This window comes from Pagrus pagrus (genome assembly GCF_965226575.1).
Source record: "Pagrus pagrus genome assembly, chromosome: 20".
Classification (NCBI taxonomy): Eukaryota; Metazoa; Chordata; class Actinopteri; order Spariformes; family Sparidae; genus Pagrus; species Pagrus pagrus.
In genome coordinates, this window is record NC_140207.1 from 2,680,113 (window position 1) to 2,698,078 (window position 17,966).

A 17,966-nucleotide genomic window follows, 5' to 3' on the forward strand; every position below is an offset into this window, starting at 1 on the left:
TTATTTTTAATACACAACATATAATTGTTGATTCATTTGTTTAAAAAAAACAAAAAAATTGTTTAAAAAAACTTTGGCTGTAGCGACTAGCTGCCAGTAGCAAGTTAGCTCAGTTAGCCATGAAGCTAAGTGACTATTAGCTGGCAGGAGGCTGCAAGGAACGCAACCTCGGATGGAGGTCAGCTGGACACAGAACTGGGACTGAACACAGCCTCTGAGGGCGACGGAGGTCAGTTTGAAGACAGGGGATAAAGTACAGAGGCGATTTACAGCGACTCCGACCAGGACTATGACTCCAGGGATGAGAAGACGCGACAGATGAGGACATGAGAGAGGAAGTTGGACATGAGCATATTTATTTTGAGACCAGAGGTGATGATGGAAAGACAAACCAAGACCAAGTTTTGGTGAGTTTGAATGAAGTGTGTTTTACGATGACTGAACGAGGCGATTAAGCTCGTTTTAGATCAATAATGGGTACAAAGTGGTATTAGGCGGACGGGCCGGGGCTAACTGGTTAGCATGCTAACTTCAGTAAACATCTCTGTAACACAGTATGCAGACGTCTTTGACTTAACATCAACACTGTTGTTTCTTCACACTGTTGATAATGTTCGTTTATTTTTTGAATGTTTAAAACTAAAATTCTGGCCTTATCTCACAAATTACACCTTTAAAATGAACAAATAATTTGAGTTTGAACAATTTCACCCTCAGACAACTGAAGGAACTGATGAATGTGACACCACACCTCTGACCTAATGGATGCCAGCTTAGTCATTCAAAACCGGTTTGACATTTGTGAGAGTTTAACGACAGCAGCAGCGTCACTTGTTTCTGAGCCTCCAGACTAAACCATCAATAGGTTGGCATGTCGTCTGACATTAATAATAACTGTACAGAGCTAAATGTCATGCAGGTGTGTGTGTCTGTGTGCACCTTGCTGACGCTCCTCTGGGTGGAGACGTTGAAGCGGTCCTGAGCCGAGGTGAACCGCTCCACCTCCAGGATCTTGGCGGTGATCGGAGAGGACAGGAAGACTTTGGCCGTGGGCTCTTTGAAGCCCACCGTGTGGTAGATCGCCGTTAAAGACAAACGCTCCGCTGCAGAAACACAAATGACGTCAGATGACAGACGCTCAGCGACGACAGACGAACACCGGGCAGACAACATGTACACACCTGGGGCGTTGGAGTCGGCTATGTCGTACTCTCCGTCCTCCAGGTCGAGCTCGCGGGTGTCCAACTTCTCCATGATGCCGGACATATCGTTGGCAACCAGCTCCAGGGTGCTGGAGGTCGGCTCGGACTGGCGCAACATGGTTAGCACTCAGTGTGGAGCCCGGGGCTCACCTGGAGAGACAGGTAAGGAGGGGAAGGCGGTGTTAAACCCAAAATAAGACTCAAACATGAATCATATCCTTTCATTTCCTTGCTCCAGGCCTGCGTGGTGGCACAGGGCAACCAAAGAAAAGATAATTAATCAGGTGCTCAAACCGCCTGGACTGCCTCGTTTCAACATGAAGGAACGCAGTCCAACAGTTTGAAAACCTTCTGATCACCTACTTAAACATTGTCAACGTCAAGTCAGGACAAACTCAGCAGTTGGACACCCTGGCTGCAGGAAAACGTACCTGTAGGTTAAACCTGAGGAGAGTTTCTCCTCAGAGTGAATGTGTAACTGTTTACTGCGTTTGCACTAATGAGGAAGTGTTTTCATTTGTTCATTAACTACAACGAGATGACCAACAGCAAAGAGCCTGGAAAACTGCTCAGGGCGCAACATGAAAACACAACTCTGCCAGAGTAAGAGGACTGGATTGTTGCCATCATGAGTATTTAATGTGTAAAGATATTTTCAGGCACTTTAAAAGGTCCACAGATACATATTTGTGAATATTTAGGAGTCACAGCCTGAAACATCTCAAAAAAGAAGAAGGTGTGATTTCAGTTATCAGTAATAAAAACACTTTACGGCTGCTCTGCTGACCGGCTGCTGTTATCTCTGCAGTAACCGACAGTGGAGGAAGCTCTGCCGGTGTTTTTGCGCCCGTGGCCGTGCTGCTGACGGTGGCGGATGAGTAGTTGTGACATCACGACCTCATGGAAGTCCTGACGGTTCGCTTGAAGGCAGTTTGCCTGAAATGTAAAAGCAGGATTTGACTGCTGTATTTTCATTCTGGATCTGATTATTTTCTCCATTAAATCGATTGATCGCTTTGTAAAAATGCTGACAATAGATTTATTGTCATGACTGATTCTCCTGAGCCCAAAGTGACACCTTCACACAACCTCATCATCATCACAAAGACAATCAAATGAATCAGCCGTCCTTGTATAAACTGTTGGGTTGTATCTCATCCATCATCGCTCTCTTCATGTCTCTCTGATGGATCTCTTCAGTGTTTTTTAAACCTCCATCTTTCCTTCCTCGCTCTCTCAGCTGCCTCCTCGGCGGTTTTATCTTCCATTCATCTCTTCCTCTGTCAGACCACATCAGCCGAGAGACGCTAATCCAAACAGCGGGATGAGCAGAGGAGCAGCACAGGAAGCAGAGGTGTGTGTGTGTGTGTGTGTGTGTGTGTGTGTGTGTGTGTGTGTGTGTGTGTGTGTGTGTGTGTGTGTGTGTGTGTGTTCGCTCATGAATGAAAAGAAGGATTGACTCGAGGGAATTTCACAGAAACTGACCCAGAAACATGAATGTGACGATAAATACTGTGAGACGGGGAGAGACTGATTGTGTTTGAAGATAAGAAGAAGCCTAAGTATAAGAAGTATAAACATTTTTGTAGTTGTTTTGAGTATGTAGTTGTTTTGAACAGCTTTCTGGGTATTTTCAGTGTCTTTGTGGTCGCTTTAAACAGCTCTGTGGTTTTTCTGAGCATCTCTGTGGTCGTTTGCTGCCATTAAAGAGTTATCACAGTCATCTGTCCTGGAAACAGGCCTCTGATCTGTGAAACATGAAGAATAAACTTCTAAATCAGTGAATAGTTTCTTTATGTGAACTTCTGGAATTAAAAACAAGCAATGACCGTGATTAAACTCCTCATTATTTATTTTGGAGTGAGCCTCAAACCTGCAGTCACGTCTAAACTGGTCCAGAATAAAATGGATGAAATATCTTCCCGCTCTGAAGCTGTACATAACTGATATCACACTTGGGACATTGGGGCAAATATTTATTAAAAATAAAACATTTCTCATTAGATTACCCTCCTATAAGTATCTGCTGTGTAATATGAGCAGAAACAAGCTGTCAGAGGAAGTCTGAGTCGATCGTGCATGAAGTGTTTCCTTTTCAACAACTTTCTAAAGTGAACTTCTGAGGAAACAACAATTTGTGTGTTGGTTCAGCAGACAGTTAAACTGTGGTTTGGATGTGGTCTGTCTGCTTTCACTTCCTCCTCCAGGCGACACCACTGCCAACACCACCAACCACAGCAGGCAGGGAGACTGTCCAACATCCAGGAAACCGACGGGTCCGAAGCCCACGGAGGCAAATCAGCTGATCAAAGAGCCTTTGTGCAAAACACTGAACCCCGACCTGCTCTTTTAAAAAGCTACGAGCCAAGAACGTAAAAGTACAGGGAAGAGATTTAAGTATATGAAACTATCCCAATCCCAGAATAGTTACTTCATACTTCACATGTTCAGTATCCTTTACCTTCGACACCGAGACCATCACAGGACCTTAATGATGAATAGCACGTCTAACCCCCATCGTGTACGACACCGACTGACTGATGTCTGACATTTCAAAATAAATGTATATAAATACAGTAAATTATATCATCTTTACCCTTCAGCACGCTGTCGGATCCACAAATTGTTTCTCAGTGGAAACTGAAACAAATCAGATGCAAATTTCCTGAACTTTACTGTTTTACCATGAGACCAAAACACACATTTATATCCTCAATCCAAACACACACACACACACACACACTGTGTACATAACCTGTAGTATGCAAACCATCCCTGGCATTAACATCCTGTGAGTCTCTGTTTGTGCCACTGATGTACTGAAGCTGCGTCAGAGGTCAGCTAACAATAGATCCTGGTGGAGCCGCTGAGACGGGGAATTAAAATAATACCAGCAGGAATAAAAGTGAAGGAGAGACACAAAGATGTGGAGTGAAGAAATCTGGCTCCGAGTAGAAAACTGAGATTATAACAGATTAAAACAAAGCAGCGGAGGAGTTTACAGAACGTAGCACAGCTTCAGTTACACCTGCTGTCTTTTGTCTGCGAGGGAATAATGTTATCAGCTGTGAACATCACAAACTGGACCCTTTTCCTCCACGTCTGAACCAGATTTGAACACAAAAGAGTTAAAGAGCAGAAACATGTGAGCTGCTGGAGCTTTTTAATGACTGTCGAGGTGGAAATTAAAGAAATCAGGACAGTCATGTTTTGGGTAAAGACCCCGGCAACAAAAACAGCCCTCGACAACATTAACACTCACATCCAGCATGACAAAATACTTTCTCACAGGAGCTCTAATCCTCCTCCATCGAGGCGTGACGCTGGTTCATCATTTATTTTTAAGTATATTCGAGCATCTTTTGCCCTTTTTAGATGTTGTGGATTATAGAAACAGCAGGAAATGACATTATCATAACAAAACCTCTGGACAACAATAAGCCTGTTTAGTAGAGCTGCAAAGAGTCGATTCATCGATCGGTCAGTCGAAAGATAATTAATCACCAACTGTTTGAATAATTGATTAATCGTTTCAGTGATTTTTCAAGCAAAAAAGTCAAGAAATGTGAGGATTTGCTGCGATTCTTCGTCAGTTTTGACATTAAATGAAGAGTCTTTAGGTTTTGGATTAAGAGCCTGACTGATATTAGGAAGTAAAGATACTCTGATATCAATATATCGGCCTATATAATGGATATAATCACAGAATACAGACATAAACACATCATTTTTTTGCAATTATCTCTCATATATGGTTATTAAACACTTGGGACACAGATAGGTATGTAGTGGAGGCAGGATGTTTTCATATCTGCACATATCCGAGAAAAATATATGCTGATACCAATATATCTGTGACAGGCCAATATTGGCTTTGGTTTGGGCTCAACAATGAGCATTTATCACAATTCTTTGACATTTTATGTTCAGACTAACACATATCATATCTTACTGACTGTCTTTCAGCTCTGTTTTGGTCTCCACCGCCTCGTGAGAAAAATATCCGGCTCTTAAGCTGCTAAAAAATAAACTCATCTGATCCGATTCTCAAACTAAACTACAGATTATTGGAGCTTTCGATATAAATCCTGTCCGTTTAAAGATATTTTCTGAGGCCGTGATCCGAGTTAACTCCACGTGACTCAAATCAAAAGAGGAAATGTGGCGTGAAGGTTCATTATTGACCTTGGAAATACCGATGATCAACTCTGGCAGTGTTCGGTGTGTGTGTGTATTATGAACCAGCCAGCGAGCACTCACATTAATTGGGTAGAGTGAGGACCAGTCACCCCCCTCAACTGCATCACTCGCCAGCCAGGTGGCAGGCTGTTGAGCCCTCACACACACACACACACACACACACTGAAATACCAATGCAATCAGGCTGATTGACACACAAAAACCTCTTTCTTCCTCTTTTCTTTAACTTCTGAAACGTCTCTCTGTCAATCCTCCTGTAGAGTGATGTCCTAAAAGGCAGAAATGACAAATATCTGATGGTTCCTGCCGCTTAAAGGTGCAAAATGTAACAATTTTAGGTCGAGACATTCAAAAATTAACTAAATTATCAACCGAATGTGAAGAATTAACACCTGTGTGTTGTGCTGAAGAGAAATGTACTGCAGTTAGCATGCTGACCCGCCTCCTCAGGCCTGAAAACCTCTTTCTAAACACCAACACTCCTCTAGTCCAGCTAGCTGTACGGCTAACTGAGCTAACGAGCTAACAGAAGCTAAGAAAACAGTTAGCAGGCGCTCTGGTGAGATGAGGGAGTGAGCGAACACTTCCTACATTAAACCACATCAGATAACTTTATTAATCCCCAGAGAGGAAACTAGCTCGGCTGCCTGAAGAGTCACAAGTAAGAAGACATGAGTCACAACAGAGACAATGTCACCACAGTCAAGACATTGTATAGAAACACTGTGACAAGCCTGTACGGTGAATCAGAGGTCATTAGTGATAAATCTGTTGTGTATGTCTGAAAGACAGGAGGGCAGCACTGTCACCTGGCAACACAACGTGTATATGACTGATCAGGTGATCAATAAAAGTGATCATGAGTGAAGCACCACAAAACAAGATGCAAAAAAAAGCCTCGAACGTTTGTCTCGGTTCATTTACTTCTGCAGGAGGAGGAGGTTATCTGGGCGCTACAGCGATGCACACGTCAACTTGTTTTCAGAGAGGAGAGTGAAAAAACAGCGAATGAAAAGACATTTTTCGGTACTCGATGCCTTTAAATGCAGCAGAGTTCAGTACCCAGCTCTGACCGTGAGCCGCGTCTCCATGTGGTCACGATCGGGCCAACTGGGACGTCATCGCTGTGAATTCACTCCATCTGGATTTTTGCCCACCGTGAAACACCAAAAGCTTTTTAAAGACGTCACATTGTGATTGAGCTCGACTGATAAAACAGACGATATTAGTCGATATTATCCAACGGGTCAGACTAACAGTGCAGTTGAGACTGGAAGACACAGCCTGATGTATTAACATGCAAGTTTTTCTATGTTAGCCTGGTTGGGTTTCGATAAAGTGACAGTCCTGACGAAGTTTTATGAAAAATTAATATCCACTAGTGTATCATTAGTAGTTTTCTTTGACTCTATCGGCCCCAAAAACGCACTTTGTTTCTCTATAAGCACTTTGAAAAGTTACTTTGAGCTCCGACAACACATTTTTGATATTTTAGGGAAAATTAAAACTAATCACAAAAACTTAACAGCTTGATTGATCATTGAAAAAAAAGGGCTTGCAGTAACATTTAGTCACACACACACACACACACACACACACACACACACACACACACACACACACACACACACACACACACACACACACACACACACACACACACACACACACACACACACACACACACACACACACAGAGGAAACTGGAAACTAGCAGCAGGCTGCAGATCACTGTATTATACAATAGCACGAGGAGCATGAATTTCCTTTCTGTGCACACACACTCACACACACACACACACACACTCAGAGACACACACACTTCGGACTCTCTCTACAGTGATGGTATCCACTCACCTGAGCCCGCGGAGGCTGAGGGAAGCCCGTCATCATCACCACCATCACCACCATCATCATCATGTCTTCACTTCCCTGAACTGTCTCTCCACCAGCAAAAAAACACAACAAGCAGCCACCTCTCCTCCTCTGCTGGGACGCTTCTTCTTCAAACCTCCTCACACACTCTCTACAACACACACACACTCACACACACAGACACACACACACACACATTCACAGAGCCCTGACAGACAGGCTGGGAGGTCGAGAGCAGAGTGCAGCAGCGCTGCAGACGGACGAGGGGAAGATCCAGCCAGGCGGGACGCAGCACGGGAGGGAGGACACGCGATTGGCCCGAGTGGCATCCAGGAGCCCGAAGACAGCCAATGAGAGGGGAGCAGGGGACTTCCTGTTTGAGGCACCTGCCTGTGTTAAAGGGGATTTGTGCCATTTCAAAAAAACTTCCACCAACTTTTCAATCTAATCCGGATCGACGGAAAATGAATCTGAAATGTTTCAAGCAAACAGGCCGAACATTCGCTCATCTGCAGCTTTTCTTTGTCTCATGTGAGAATAAACGTGAATATATTAGGTTTATCAACTGATGGTCAAACTAAAGAGAAATATGGGACTTTGAGCTGTAAAAAAAAAAATGCAATTCATTAATTTCTCCATTTTTAGTCTGACAGATATTGGCCGCGTTTCCCAGATTCGTTAAGAAGCTCTTAAGTGCTAAGATCTTCTTAGGAGCGCTCTTAAGAACGCTGTGAAAGAAGGATGTGTTTTCCAGAGTCGCTCTTAGCTTAAGAAGATCTTTCACTAAGAAGGAAATGTAAGATCGAGCTGACCCACTCTTAACAGCCTTCTTAGCGACCAAATGCTCAGTGATCAAGCGCGTCAGGGAAATTTATATCCTCCACTTTGCGAAATAATAAAACAATGCTCAGTGTTGAAATGCGCTCATAGCTGCGGACCACTGGCGCAAGAAAAAAAAATAAGAAAATGGTAGATGAAAAAAAACCTTTTTATTGAATTACACGTTTAACTTTTCTGCAACATCTGCATATATGAGTTTATAGTACTACACATAAAAAAAACAACAACCCTGTGGCATTTCACAGATATCAAGGGAACAGATGTATTAAACTCAGCTGAACCTCATCCAGAGAGGCTTCACCTGCTACTCTGCGTTGCCACGGCTATACAGCACATTCTCCCTGCGAACCAACAGCGTCGCCGTGCGCGAAGCCAGACGGTTTACATAAATGCATACGTGCGTCAGCACTTCTCCCCACTGGACGTGCTGTCAGACCGGGCTGTCCAGGCAAAGTACCGGCTGCCCCGTGCGGAGATCCAACGGCCGTTGGATCTTTTTGCCTGGACAGCCCGGTCTGACAGCGCACTTATGCGCTGATAAAGAGGTGGGTGATCGATTTGCCTGGCATCGATTGATTCAGCACAGCAGCAGCGCGGTGGACAGCTCCCACTAAGAGCTTCTTCAGAAGCTTCTTTGGCTTGATCTTAAGGTTCTCCTAAGAAGGCAGTTAAGAACGCATCTGGGAAACACCCGCATCTTAGCGCTCCTTCTTAGCCGAACCCTTCTTAAGAGCCTTCTTAAGTCCTTAAGAACGATCGAATCTGGGAAACGCGGCCATTATCAGCCGCTACAGATAAATTGGCTTCAGGGTCGATGTTGTCTGACATGCACCAATATACTTAGAGATTATCATGCAGGAAAAGATGCTGAGAGTATTTTTATTATTAGATTCCCAGTGAGGTTTATTGTTTCAGTGCACTGATGTAATTTTGGGCAATTAAGCATTTTGTTAAATGTTTAAAACCGTCATCGAGCTCTGCTGAAGCCCGATAACGACCCACTCATTTGAAATATCCTTCTGCAAGTCAGATGGGAAGATTGACACCACTCTCGCTGAACCTGCAGCTTCATATCCTGCAGAGTCGACCGATGCTCGATTAAATATCGGCCAACCGTCACATCGATCTGAATATTTCTGTGTCTCAGCCTCGTTTTTAAAAACAGGCTGTGCAGGGATACATTTTCTAGCAGTGAGTGTGTGTGAAGCCGGAGGACCGAGCGGCTCCCGCCCGAGACGAGCCGGCTGACGTGACTCATTGTTGACATTCCAGAGACGGACTGAAGCATTCGAGCTCCCGCCCACGTGTGAGCGCTGCAACACACACACATTCATAGATAAACTCACATATACACACACACACAGAGGCATACATAGACAAAAAGCTTTCACAATCCTATTTGAAGGGGGGAGAATGGGATGCAGTGACTGTGCTCAAAGCTGCATGAAGCACAGCTTAAATTGCAACATTTCTCTATGGAGTCTGGTGGGCGTCACAAGGGGAAAGCAGTTATTGCCCTCAGACTACAAATCATTTCCCAAAATGACTCATTTGTTCACTTTTTACTCCATTTAATAAGTAATACCCTCAAATTACTGAACCGTGCCCTCGCTCGACTTCCTGTTCATTCACCATGAAGTGCTCCAAAATTTTAAAGCTGGGTTCATTATGAGTGAAGCCTCGGGGGGGAAATGATCCGCTCTCCTGTGAAATGTTCGAGGAATATTAAAAAGAGGATAAAAAATCTGTGATTTCAGTCCAACATCACCGTAAAAAACAGTTTCAGATCCAAGTGGAAGCCAGTGTAAGCACATGAAGAACACAGACTTATTATTACAATGTATTATTATGAGGAGGGATATCGATGCCAACATGCTGATGTTCAGAGGGTTTAATGTTTCCCTTCTTCATGATCTTAGTGTTAGCATGCTCGCATTTGCTAGTTTGCTCCAGCAGCTATCACTCAGATGAATAATGGTGCAGATTTTATGAGTTCCCAGTCGATAATAGTCAGATTTATGAATCAGACAGTCAGACGCACCTCAACAACCCTGACCACACAATCCATGGTGGCTGCTCCACTTATCCACAGCCGTGAAAGCTGCAGACTGTCTCATTAAATCAGTCTCACACACAGCGCTGTCCAGCTTTCTATCCATGAACAAGCTGCTTCGGTGCTTGTTTGCACAAAATACTGCACATAGACTCACAATGAACTGGTGTCCCGACTTCTCCACTGGAATCTGGTCAACTCGAGCATGAACGAATGAAAGTAAAGGAGCAACCAAAGTCACTACATCTCACCCTGGACAGGACGTGTTTCTGCACTAAGCAGATGTGATGTATTATAATGAAACAGTCCATTTTTTAGACTGTATCCAGGTTGAGTATCCTGAGATTTTGCCCAACACAGAAAAAAATGAAAATTCACAGGACCACGTTAAATATTTCACCATCTAGGGGAAAAAAAATCAAACCTCAAGACCCTAAACAACTGATATTCTGTGCATGACAAAAAATACCCTTTAAGGCGAGAAACAAGACGTTATCACTGTAAATGAACATTTGCTGTAATGACAGGAGTGTGTGTGTTACGCAGAATAACTCCTCGACGGCACTCTGTCGTTCCTGCTCCTGATCAATACTGTGCGTCGCCTCGTCTTTGTGAGGCTGCTCATTATGTAACAATCACCATTATTCTTCACTGACGTCTTAATGACTGCTCCTCGGTGCTCCTCCAGTCATTGTGCTCATCGGTGCAGCTGTTTGTCCGTTCATCGAGCCTGAGGCTGAGCTTAAAGGATCAAATGTTACGAAACACAAAACGGTCTTAAAACACAGAGCAGAAACTTTCTTTTGAACCGTTTGTACGTTGTCGTGTCACCGTCCAGACAAAAGGCCTCAGAGAATGAACTGCTGAGCTGATTTACCTCCAGAACAAACACGTAGTCACAAACATGAGTATTAATGTGCGACTGTTGCAGAAGCGGCAGGAAGCCAGAAACAACAACACACACGTGGAGGAGAAACTGATTCATGACCGAACTCAACTCAAATCCTCCAAAAACTGATCAGAATCTGATGATCAGGTGCTGAATATGGTCCCAGCAGAGACACTGTGTGCCACCGCCACCTGGTGGTCGAAGAAATGCTAAACTCTTCTTCACACTTGAGAGAGTCAACAGCGACGTCTCCTTCCAGAGGTCATGATCCGGTTCCTCAGGATCATCCAGAGCAGTTATTTATCTAAGGAAGTGTGAGTCTACTCATTAGGAGACGCAGGTACGACTGAGTTCTTACAACTGAAATAACATTTTGTTTTAACAGAGACGGATGAGTACTGGAAAGAGAGGCGGTTGGGTATTTGTACATCATTTCAGGTGTTAATCCAGGCTCCATAGAAACACGTAAAAACCAATATGTGAAAAATGCAGATGAACCTTTGCACAACAAAAGAGACCTCAAGTATTCAAAGAAGTATCCAGAGTAAAGTTTACTCTCGCTACCGGATAAAAACCTTGTATTTCCGGTTTGGGGGGTGTGTCGTCATGCTTTACAAGAAGAAGAAGAAGAAGTGATGACTGTAGGAAGGAAGAAAGAGGGAAGGGAAAATGAAAGACCACAAGAAAGAAAGAAACCCCACTTATCTCATGTTAAAGGTGAAATCAGGAAATGCAGACTAACCAGTGACTGCAGCAGTCTGTCAGATAAATGAAGTAAGAAGTTCAATATTTCTCTTCAGATTCCAGTGAAGAAGAACAAGAGCAGGAAGTCAACATCTATATCGACTCGATTAACACAAATCACTGCAGGAACAAAGCTCCTTACAGCTCTGCAGCCTCTTATACAACTGCCTTAGTTACTCATAACTATTGTTTTAAACAGCTGTAAAACTGCATGTTTCAATAAAGCAGATATTTAACGACGAGCAGCTCTGACAGAGAGCTCGGTGCACCGATCCAGAAGCGTGTGTGCATGTAAAACTTCTGAGGTGTCACAGAACTCAGTTCAAAACTCGTTCTTGTGTTTCTGCTCCTGATCGGGGTCTTTAATGACGATGAAATGATAAAAGCCAACCATAAAAAGGCTTAATCCAAGTCTAATCTGAGTCTAACTCGAGAGCGTGTGCACCCTCAGCCCAGTCTCCAGGATGTGATGTCAGCAGTTAACGTTCCTGTAAACCACACATACGTCAAAGGTCGACATGTGCCAAGCGTGGTTTATCACCATCACATCATATGATTATTAGCTGACTTTCACATCAGGAGGTGGAGGTGGTGGGAGTTATTACAGCCACATGGCTGACTGCACTTCCAGTCACACCACTGGATACTTTCAAGGACACTTGGGGAAATTTCCAGCTGCTTTTGTGGCGACCAAACCAGGCTACTTTTCCCAGGAAGCCGGACCATCTCCATCTGTGATGGTGGTGATGTTTTCTCACCTAAACCCAACCAGAGCATGAGCACAGCGTTGTGACAAGAAATAGAAAATTCAACCTAAAAAGATGTAAAGTTGCAACATAAAGAAACGTCCAGTTTAAACGTATCTGCGGTCACTTAGCTCACATTTATTCTGGTGTTTGGGTCGACTGTGTGGAGCCATCACCTGAGACTTCACCTGAGTTTACATCAGCGTGGACGGAGGAGATGATGACTCCATTAATCCGCTTAGAAATCTTTAAAAAAAGACGCTCCTTCCATGTGCAGAACTTGCCTTAGAAAAATCATGTTTTTAAGTTTTCTTCAGTATCAAAGTAATCCAGTGATAGTCATCTGTACATCCATGAGCGCGCCGCAAACAGGAAGTGCTGATAGCTAATTCGGCAAAGTTGAAATTGAGTTTTGGATAATTATTTTTTTTCTTTGCTTGTTTTTTCCGTTTTAAATTTAGTCTCCAGCTACTTCCACCTGACTTTCCATCAACATGTGGGTGAGGAGCTGATGACTGGATTTACATTTGTGGGTGAACTGTTCCTTTAATGGTTTCCTATATGTTTGGACTCTTTTCAGTTTCTTGAGGACGTTTCACCTCTCATCCAAGAGGCTTCTTCAGTTCATACAGCTCATCACAGACTGAACTACCAGCACCCGGATGACTGAGAACCTCCATCAGTAGATTTTGTATCGTGTGCTGTAGTGCTGAGTTCACACTTCATCTGCGGTGTGTCATAAAGGAGTTGTTATCGTGTCTCTTTCTCTTTCAGTCTCTTGCTCCTCTGGAGGAGGGCTGTGGGGTCTACGACATGTTTTAGCCGTTTGACAGTTGTAGCAACATCGGACAGTTTGATGAACGCAGACTGACATCATCCAGCACCATGTGACTGCCAGTTTGCAGCTCACTTCCTCCTCTTTCACTGTAAATGTGTGCAACCTTCAGTGTGTGTGCGTGTGTGTGTGTGTGTGTGTGTGTGAGCGCTGGTCAGGTTACACTGGAGCCTGATTTCATTAAAAGATCACGACCGCCTCTTTCTTTATCGAGGTTAAGACTCCTCTTGTTGTGTCGCACCAGGAAGTCTCTGTTTCTGTCAGATGATCATAATCTCCTGATCCACCACGACATCACGGCTCGGTGCGAATGCTTCCACCAGACAAACCAGTGGCACAACAGGCCGAGTGTGCGCTCAATTTGCTCAGACATTTTAGGCATTCGGCTGACACTCCCACAGCATCCAAAATCACCATTATTAGCAACAGCACGGAGCTGATGTGTCGCTGAAAACACACCAACTCAGTTCACAACGAGCATTTTTGTTCCACTGACAGATTAACGGCCCAGTCAGAACAGTTTCAGAAACCCCGCTTTAAATTAATGTGACGTCAAATAACACGTTGGTCTCAATAAGCATCTGGGTCACTTCTCTGTAGAAGCGCTGGCGGCAGTCTTACAGGTCGGACCTGTAACGTTTCCACTACGTTTCCTGAACGTGACACAAGTCTGAACTGAACTCAGCATGAAGGTGACGCATACAGACATCATCACGCCTCATCTCTGGAGAGACTAATAGAGGGGGTGTGTCTGGTTTACTGTCAGTTTGGCTTCAACTGTCCATCACTCGTTGGACAGATCAGTCATGGTGTGACGTCCCTGCTGGCGTCCTGATTATTAACTGTCAAGCACACGAAGCTTCGGTTGCAGTTTTTGTTGAATTCAGGCTGCACAAACAGTTTGAAGCCGTCGTTCTTTATCAGCCTTTTGATCAGTCGTGTTGATATTTCCTTTTTTCCCACCACTGCCTGATGTGAACTTTTACGACTGTTGTCTGTAATAACTAAACACACTTTTAACAGAAGTAGTTTTCTACCATTACAGGAAACGTTTTCACGGTCGACCTCGTGCAACACGTCTCACGCCGTCTGATCTCGGCGATGTTCGCTCGTTTCCAGGAGATTCTGGATGAATTTAAGTGCCGCAGGTGATTTGTCGTCTCGCCTGTTAACCTCCTGCAGGAACAGTGAACCTGGTGCTCTGGTGGACAGCAGAGCAGCAGGAGACGGATGAGAGCTGGAGGCTGACTGTTGGATTTAAGCATCGTTTGCTCATGTTGGAGTGCCACATTCAATAAACTGTCTAAACGTCCTACAGATTACTGACGGAGAAGAATGTAAACAGACATTTCCGACTATTGTCACGCTGTAAATACTTTCATGGTCATTCATTTCATCCGAACAGACGAGATAAATGTGGCTCATGTAACTGCAGCAGCTGCAGACCGTGACACGATGAAGAGAAGTGTGAGGGAAGAGTGAGAGCTGCTTTTATCCAGCGGGGAGGTTTCTTCAGAGAGCTAATTCAACTCGACACGCTGCTGCAGCGACAAATCAAACCTGTGACCTTTTGGTTCCACAATAATCTCTTTAAACCTTTTGTGTGCCTGTGAACCTCTGAGAAACGAGCTCTGTTCCTCCGCTCGGATTCGATTTCAGCAGCATTTTGGGGAAGTTGAGGAAATATGAGCCTAATATCTCGCACTAGAATTTTTTCTCTCCGTCCACTTGCAACCACTTTCTGCTCATCAGACGAGTTTAGTGTTGTGTTGTGATGCAGGTTTCTAAGGACTCAACTCCCCTTTGTTCAAACAGAAGCAAACCTGTTTTGTTTCTCAAATCAGATCTGAAAGACGGACTGTCTGCACTTTTATTTGCAAGTGATCAGATCGGATTTTGGAGTCAGTAACTCTGTACGCTGGTGACGGATGATCAATCATCTCGCTGTCCAGTCGTCTATCATGACAGCTCACTGTCAGTCTTTGATTGTGTGCGGTGACATTTCCCTGCTGACAGTTCTGATTAACAGCTGGACCTCTCCGACCGACCGACCGCGCCCACTGCCCCTTGAGCTCTCCTATCAGCTCTCCTATGTTTGTGTGCTGGAAGGAAAAGCGCACACACACACACACACCCACAAAGTCAATTAAGCACTCCCATGCTGTGGACTGAGTTTGCTGGAAGAGCCATTACATGAATATATAATCACACACACACACACACACACACACACACACACACACACAGTATCCTACCTACAACAACACTAGAGCCAAACCCAAACCCCGTCTCTAAGTGACGAAGCAAGTGAGTCAACTTTGCCCCATTTAATCATAGAAAAATCACACACACACACACACACACACACACACACACACACTGGAAGAGCAGGTCGTGCTATAACACACCGTTACACACACACAAACACGTGAACGCCCATCACGCACATAAGAAATCCGGAGGAGACGTTTACATTCTCTCCTTTCTTCTTCTTCTCTCATTTCCTCAGACTTCCTGTCTGGGCTTCCTGTCCGTCGGTGGCGTTACTACGACAACCTTCATGCCCCCAGACCAGCCGGCTGTTACCCCACATGTGTTGCAGCAGGAGGACAGCAGCGTTACAACACAACAAGTCAGACCTACATCAACATGACAACATGGAGTTGTGATGGAGCCGAGCTTGTTGATCTCGTAGGCAACCGGTGTTGGCACAAGAAGTAGATCACTGGGACAAGACAACAACGCTGTTTACATAAAAATAAAGACATATATTCATGTAAAACGTTTGCTGAATGAACAAGTGAGCCCAAATAGATAAGAATGTGTTGCAGACAGCGTTTAATAAAGTTTAAACAGCTCCTTCTAGTGAACAAGTCTTAAAATTAAACGTTTTTGTAAGGGAGTCTGGTGACTTTCTCCACTTTATTTTTACCCCAAAGAAGTAGCCTACTAGTGAATGTGTTAATGAGTTCAAACAGCTGGCGGAGGACAAGACGCACCTCAGACACAGAAGCAGACAGGATGCACTTTAAACATTAAAAACATTTGAGATATCACCCAGGCTGAGAACGAGGTTTATATGTGGCGGACCCTGCCACCCTTCTAGCTTCAGGTAGTGTTCTGGGGCCATATTTTCCTCTGAGAGCAGCTTGTTGATTCACTTATGGAAAAAGTTTGTATTATTACCTCATTAATATTGTAAATATTACAATCCTGAGTGTGAAAGTCTTGTACAGAAGCACACAGCGCCACGTTAACGTCTACTAAAACACGTCAGGCAAAGTTTCTCATGTTTTAACTTGTGCAGCTCGATGCAACAGCACCTTCCTCTGAACATCACGAGCGCCTCTCATGATGAACAATCCCATAAGAATCTCTCATCCCACAATGCACCTCTGTCCTGAGGTGACACTTGTTTCATGTTTGGTTTCGTGGTGACTCAACCTCAATTATTCAACTTGTTACCGTAATAAAATGTGATCATGTAGAAACCGACAGTAAAAAGAGGAAACAATCAAGATCTCACGAGCTGATAGAGGCAGAGTGAGGGCTTCTGGATTTGTGTGCAGGAACCAGCAGCAGAGACACTGCTGTCAGCTGTCACTCAGGGCCTGATGGGCTGCTGCTGCTGCTGCTGCTGCTGGTGTGAACTGTGTGGTGGACGGGTTGATTTGGAGGAAGTGGTTTTTATTTGACTGCAATCTATCGAGGAGTGGAAAAAGGAAGAGGCGAGCTGTGACAGGCCAGCTGCTCAGTACAGGTCTGACCCGTTCTGATCCTCCTCGGGAACCCTCGGTGAACCTGCCTCCGGGCCAGGGTTCGGCTCCTCGGATCAGATCCTGTAATTCAGCCGAGATTCAACATCACCGACACCTACACACCCGAACACATGGCTCATATCTGCCCACTGCAACAGCAGGATGCTGAGCCCGACCACTGCAGAGGACGGATGCCTTCACATGCCAAAAAACACCGCGCAGCAGCAGCAGCAGCAGCAGCAGCTGCGCGCCGCCGCCGCATCGTTAATTACGCGTAAAGGCAACAAATACCACTAATTACGCATTTACGCACCTGCGCTGCGGCACCACGAGCAAACTTTACCAAACACCGACAGGGTTAAGTCTCCACACACACTCTCTCTCTCTCTCTCACACACACACACACACACACACACACACACAGAGGCAGCACCGCGGTGGTGAGCAGAAACATGAAGTGCGGGTCCGGTTCTTACCTGATGAGATGTGAAGCGACAGCAGCTGCTGGGCTGAGTGAGAGGAGGCGCAGCGAGCCGATCACCAAACCACCAGAGCGCTGTGACAGCAGCAGTGACTGACGACAGGACTTCCTGTGACCTCACTTTCAAAATAAAAATACTCTTTAGCGTCCATCAGAAGGTTGGAGTTCCCCCTGAATCTCCTTCACACTGTCATGAGCCCTTACACTTGATATTTACTGTGCTGTGTGCAGATAATGTTGGGTAAAAAGTTAATATTTAATAACTCACCCAAGCCTGGGAAGAGGCACAAGATACATTTATTGTCATTTTTCACAACACTAGAGTTTCAGAGGTAATTCATTC

General features: G+C 44.6%; 1 protein-coding gene across 2 annotated transcripts in view; it reads right to left on the reverse strand.

The window, feature by feature from the left end:
- pld1b (phospholipase D1b) overlaps positions 1-17,701 on the reverse strand; it is a 34,965-nt gene extending 17,264 nt beyond the window's left edge. The window contains exons 1-3 of one of the 2 annotated variants that reach the window (XM_084340353.1): positions 17,619-17,701; positions 1,182-1,352; positions 940-1,103 (exon numbers count right to left, since the gene is read on the reverse strand). In XM_084340353.1, the coding sequence (XP_084196479.1) occupies positions 940-1,103; positions 1,182-1,320 (303 nt within the window). In that variant the 5' untranslated portion in view covers positions 1,321-1,352; positions 17,619-17,701. Of the gene's footprint in view, positions 1-939; positions 1,104-1,181; positions 1,353-7,259; positions 7,493-17,618 lie in introns of those variants that run through there. The other variant, XM_084340354.1, reaches the window with a different exon arrangement.
- Positions 17,702-17,966: the final 265 nt, after the last annotated feature.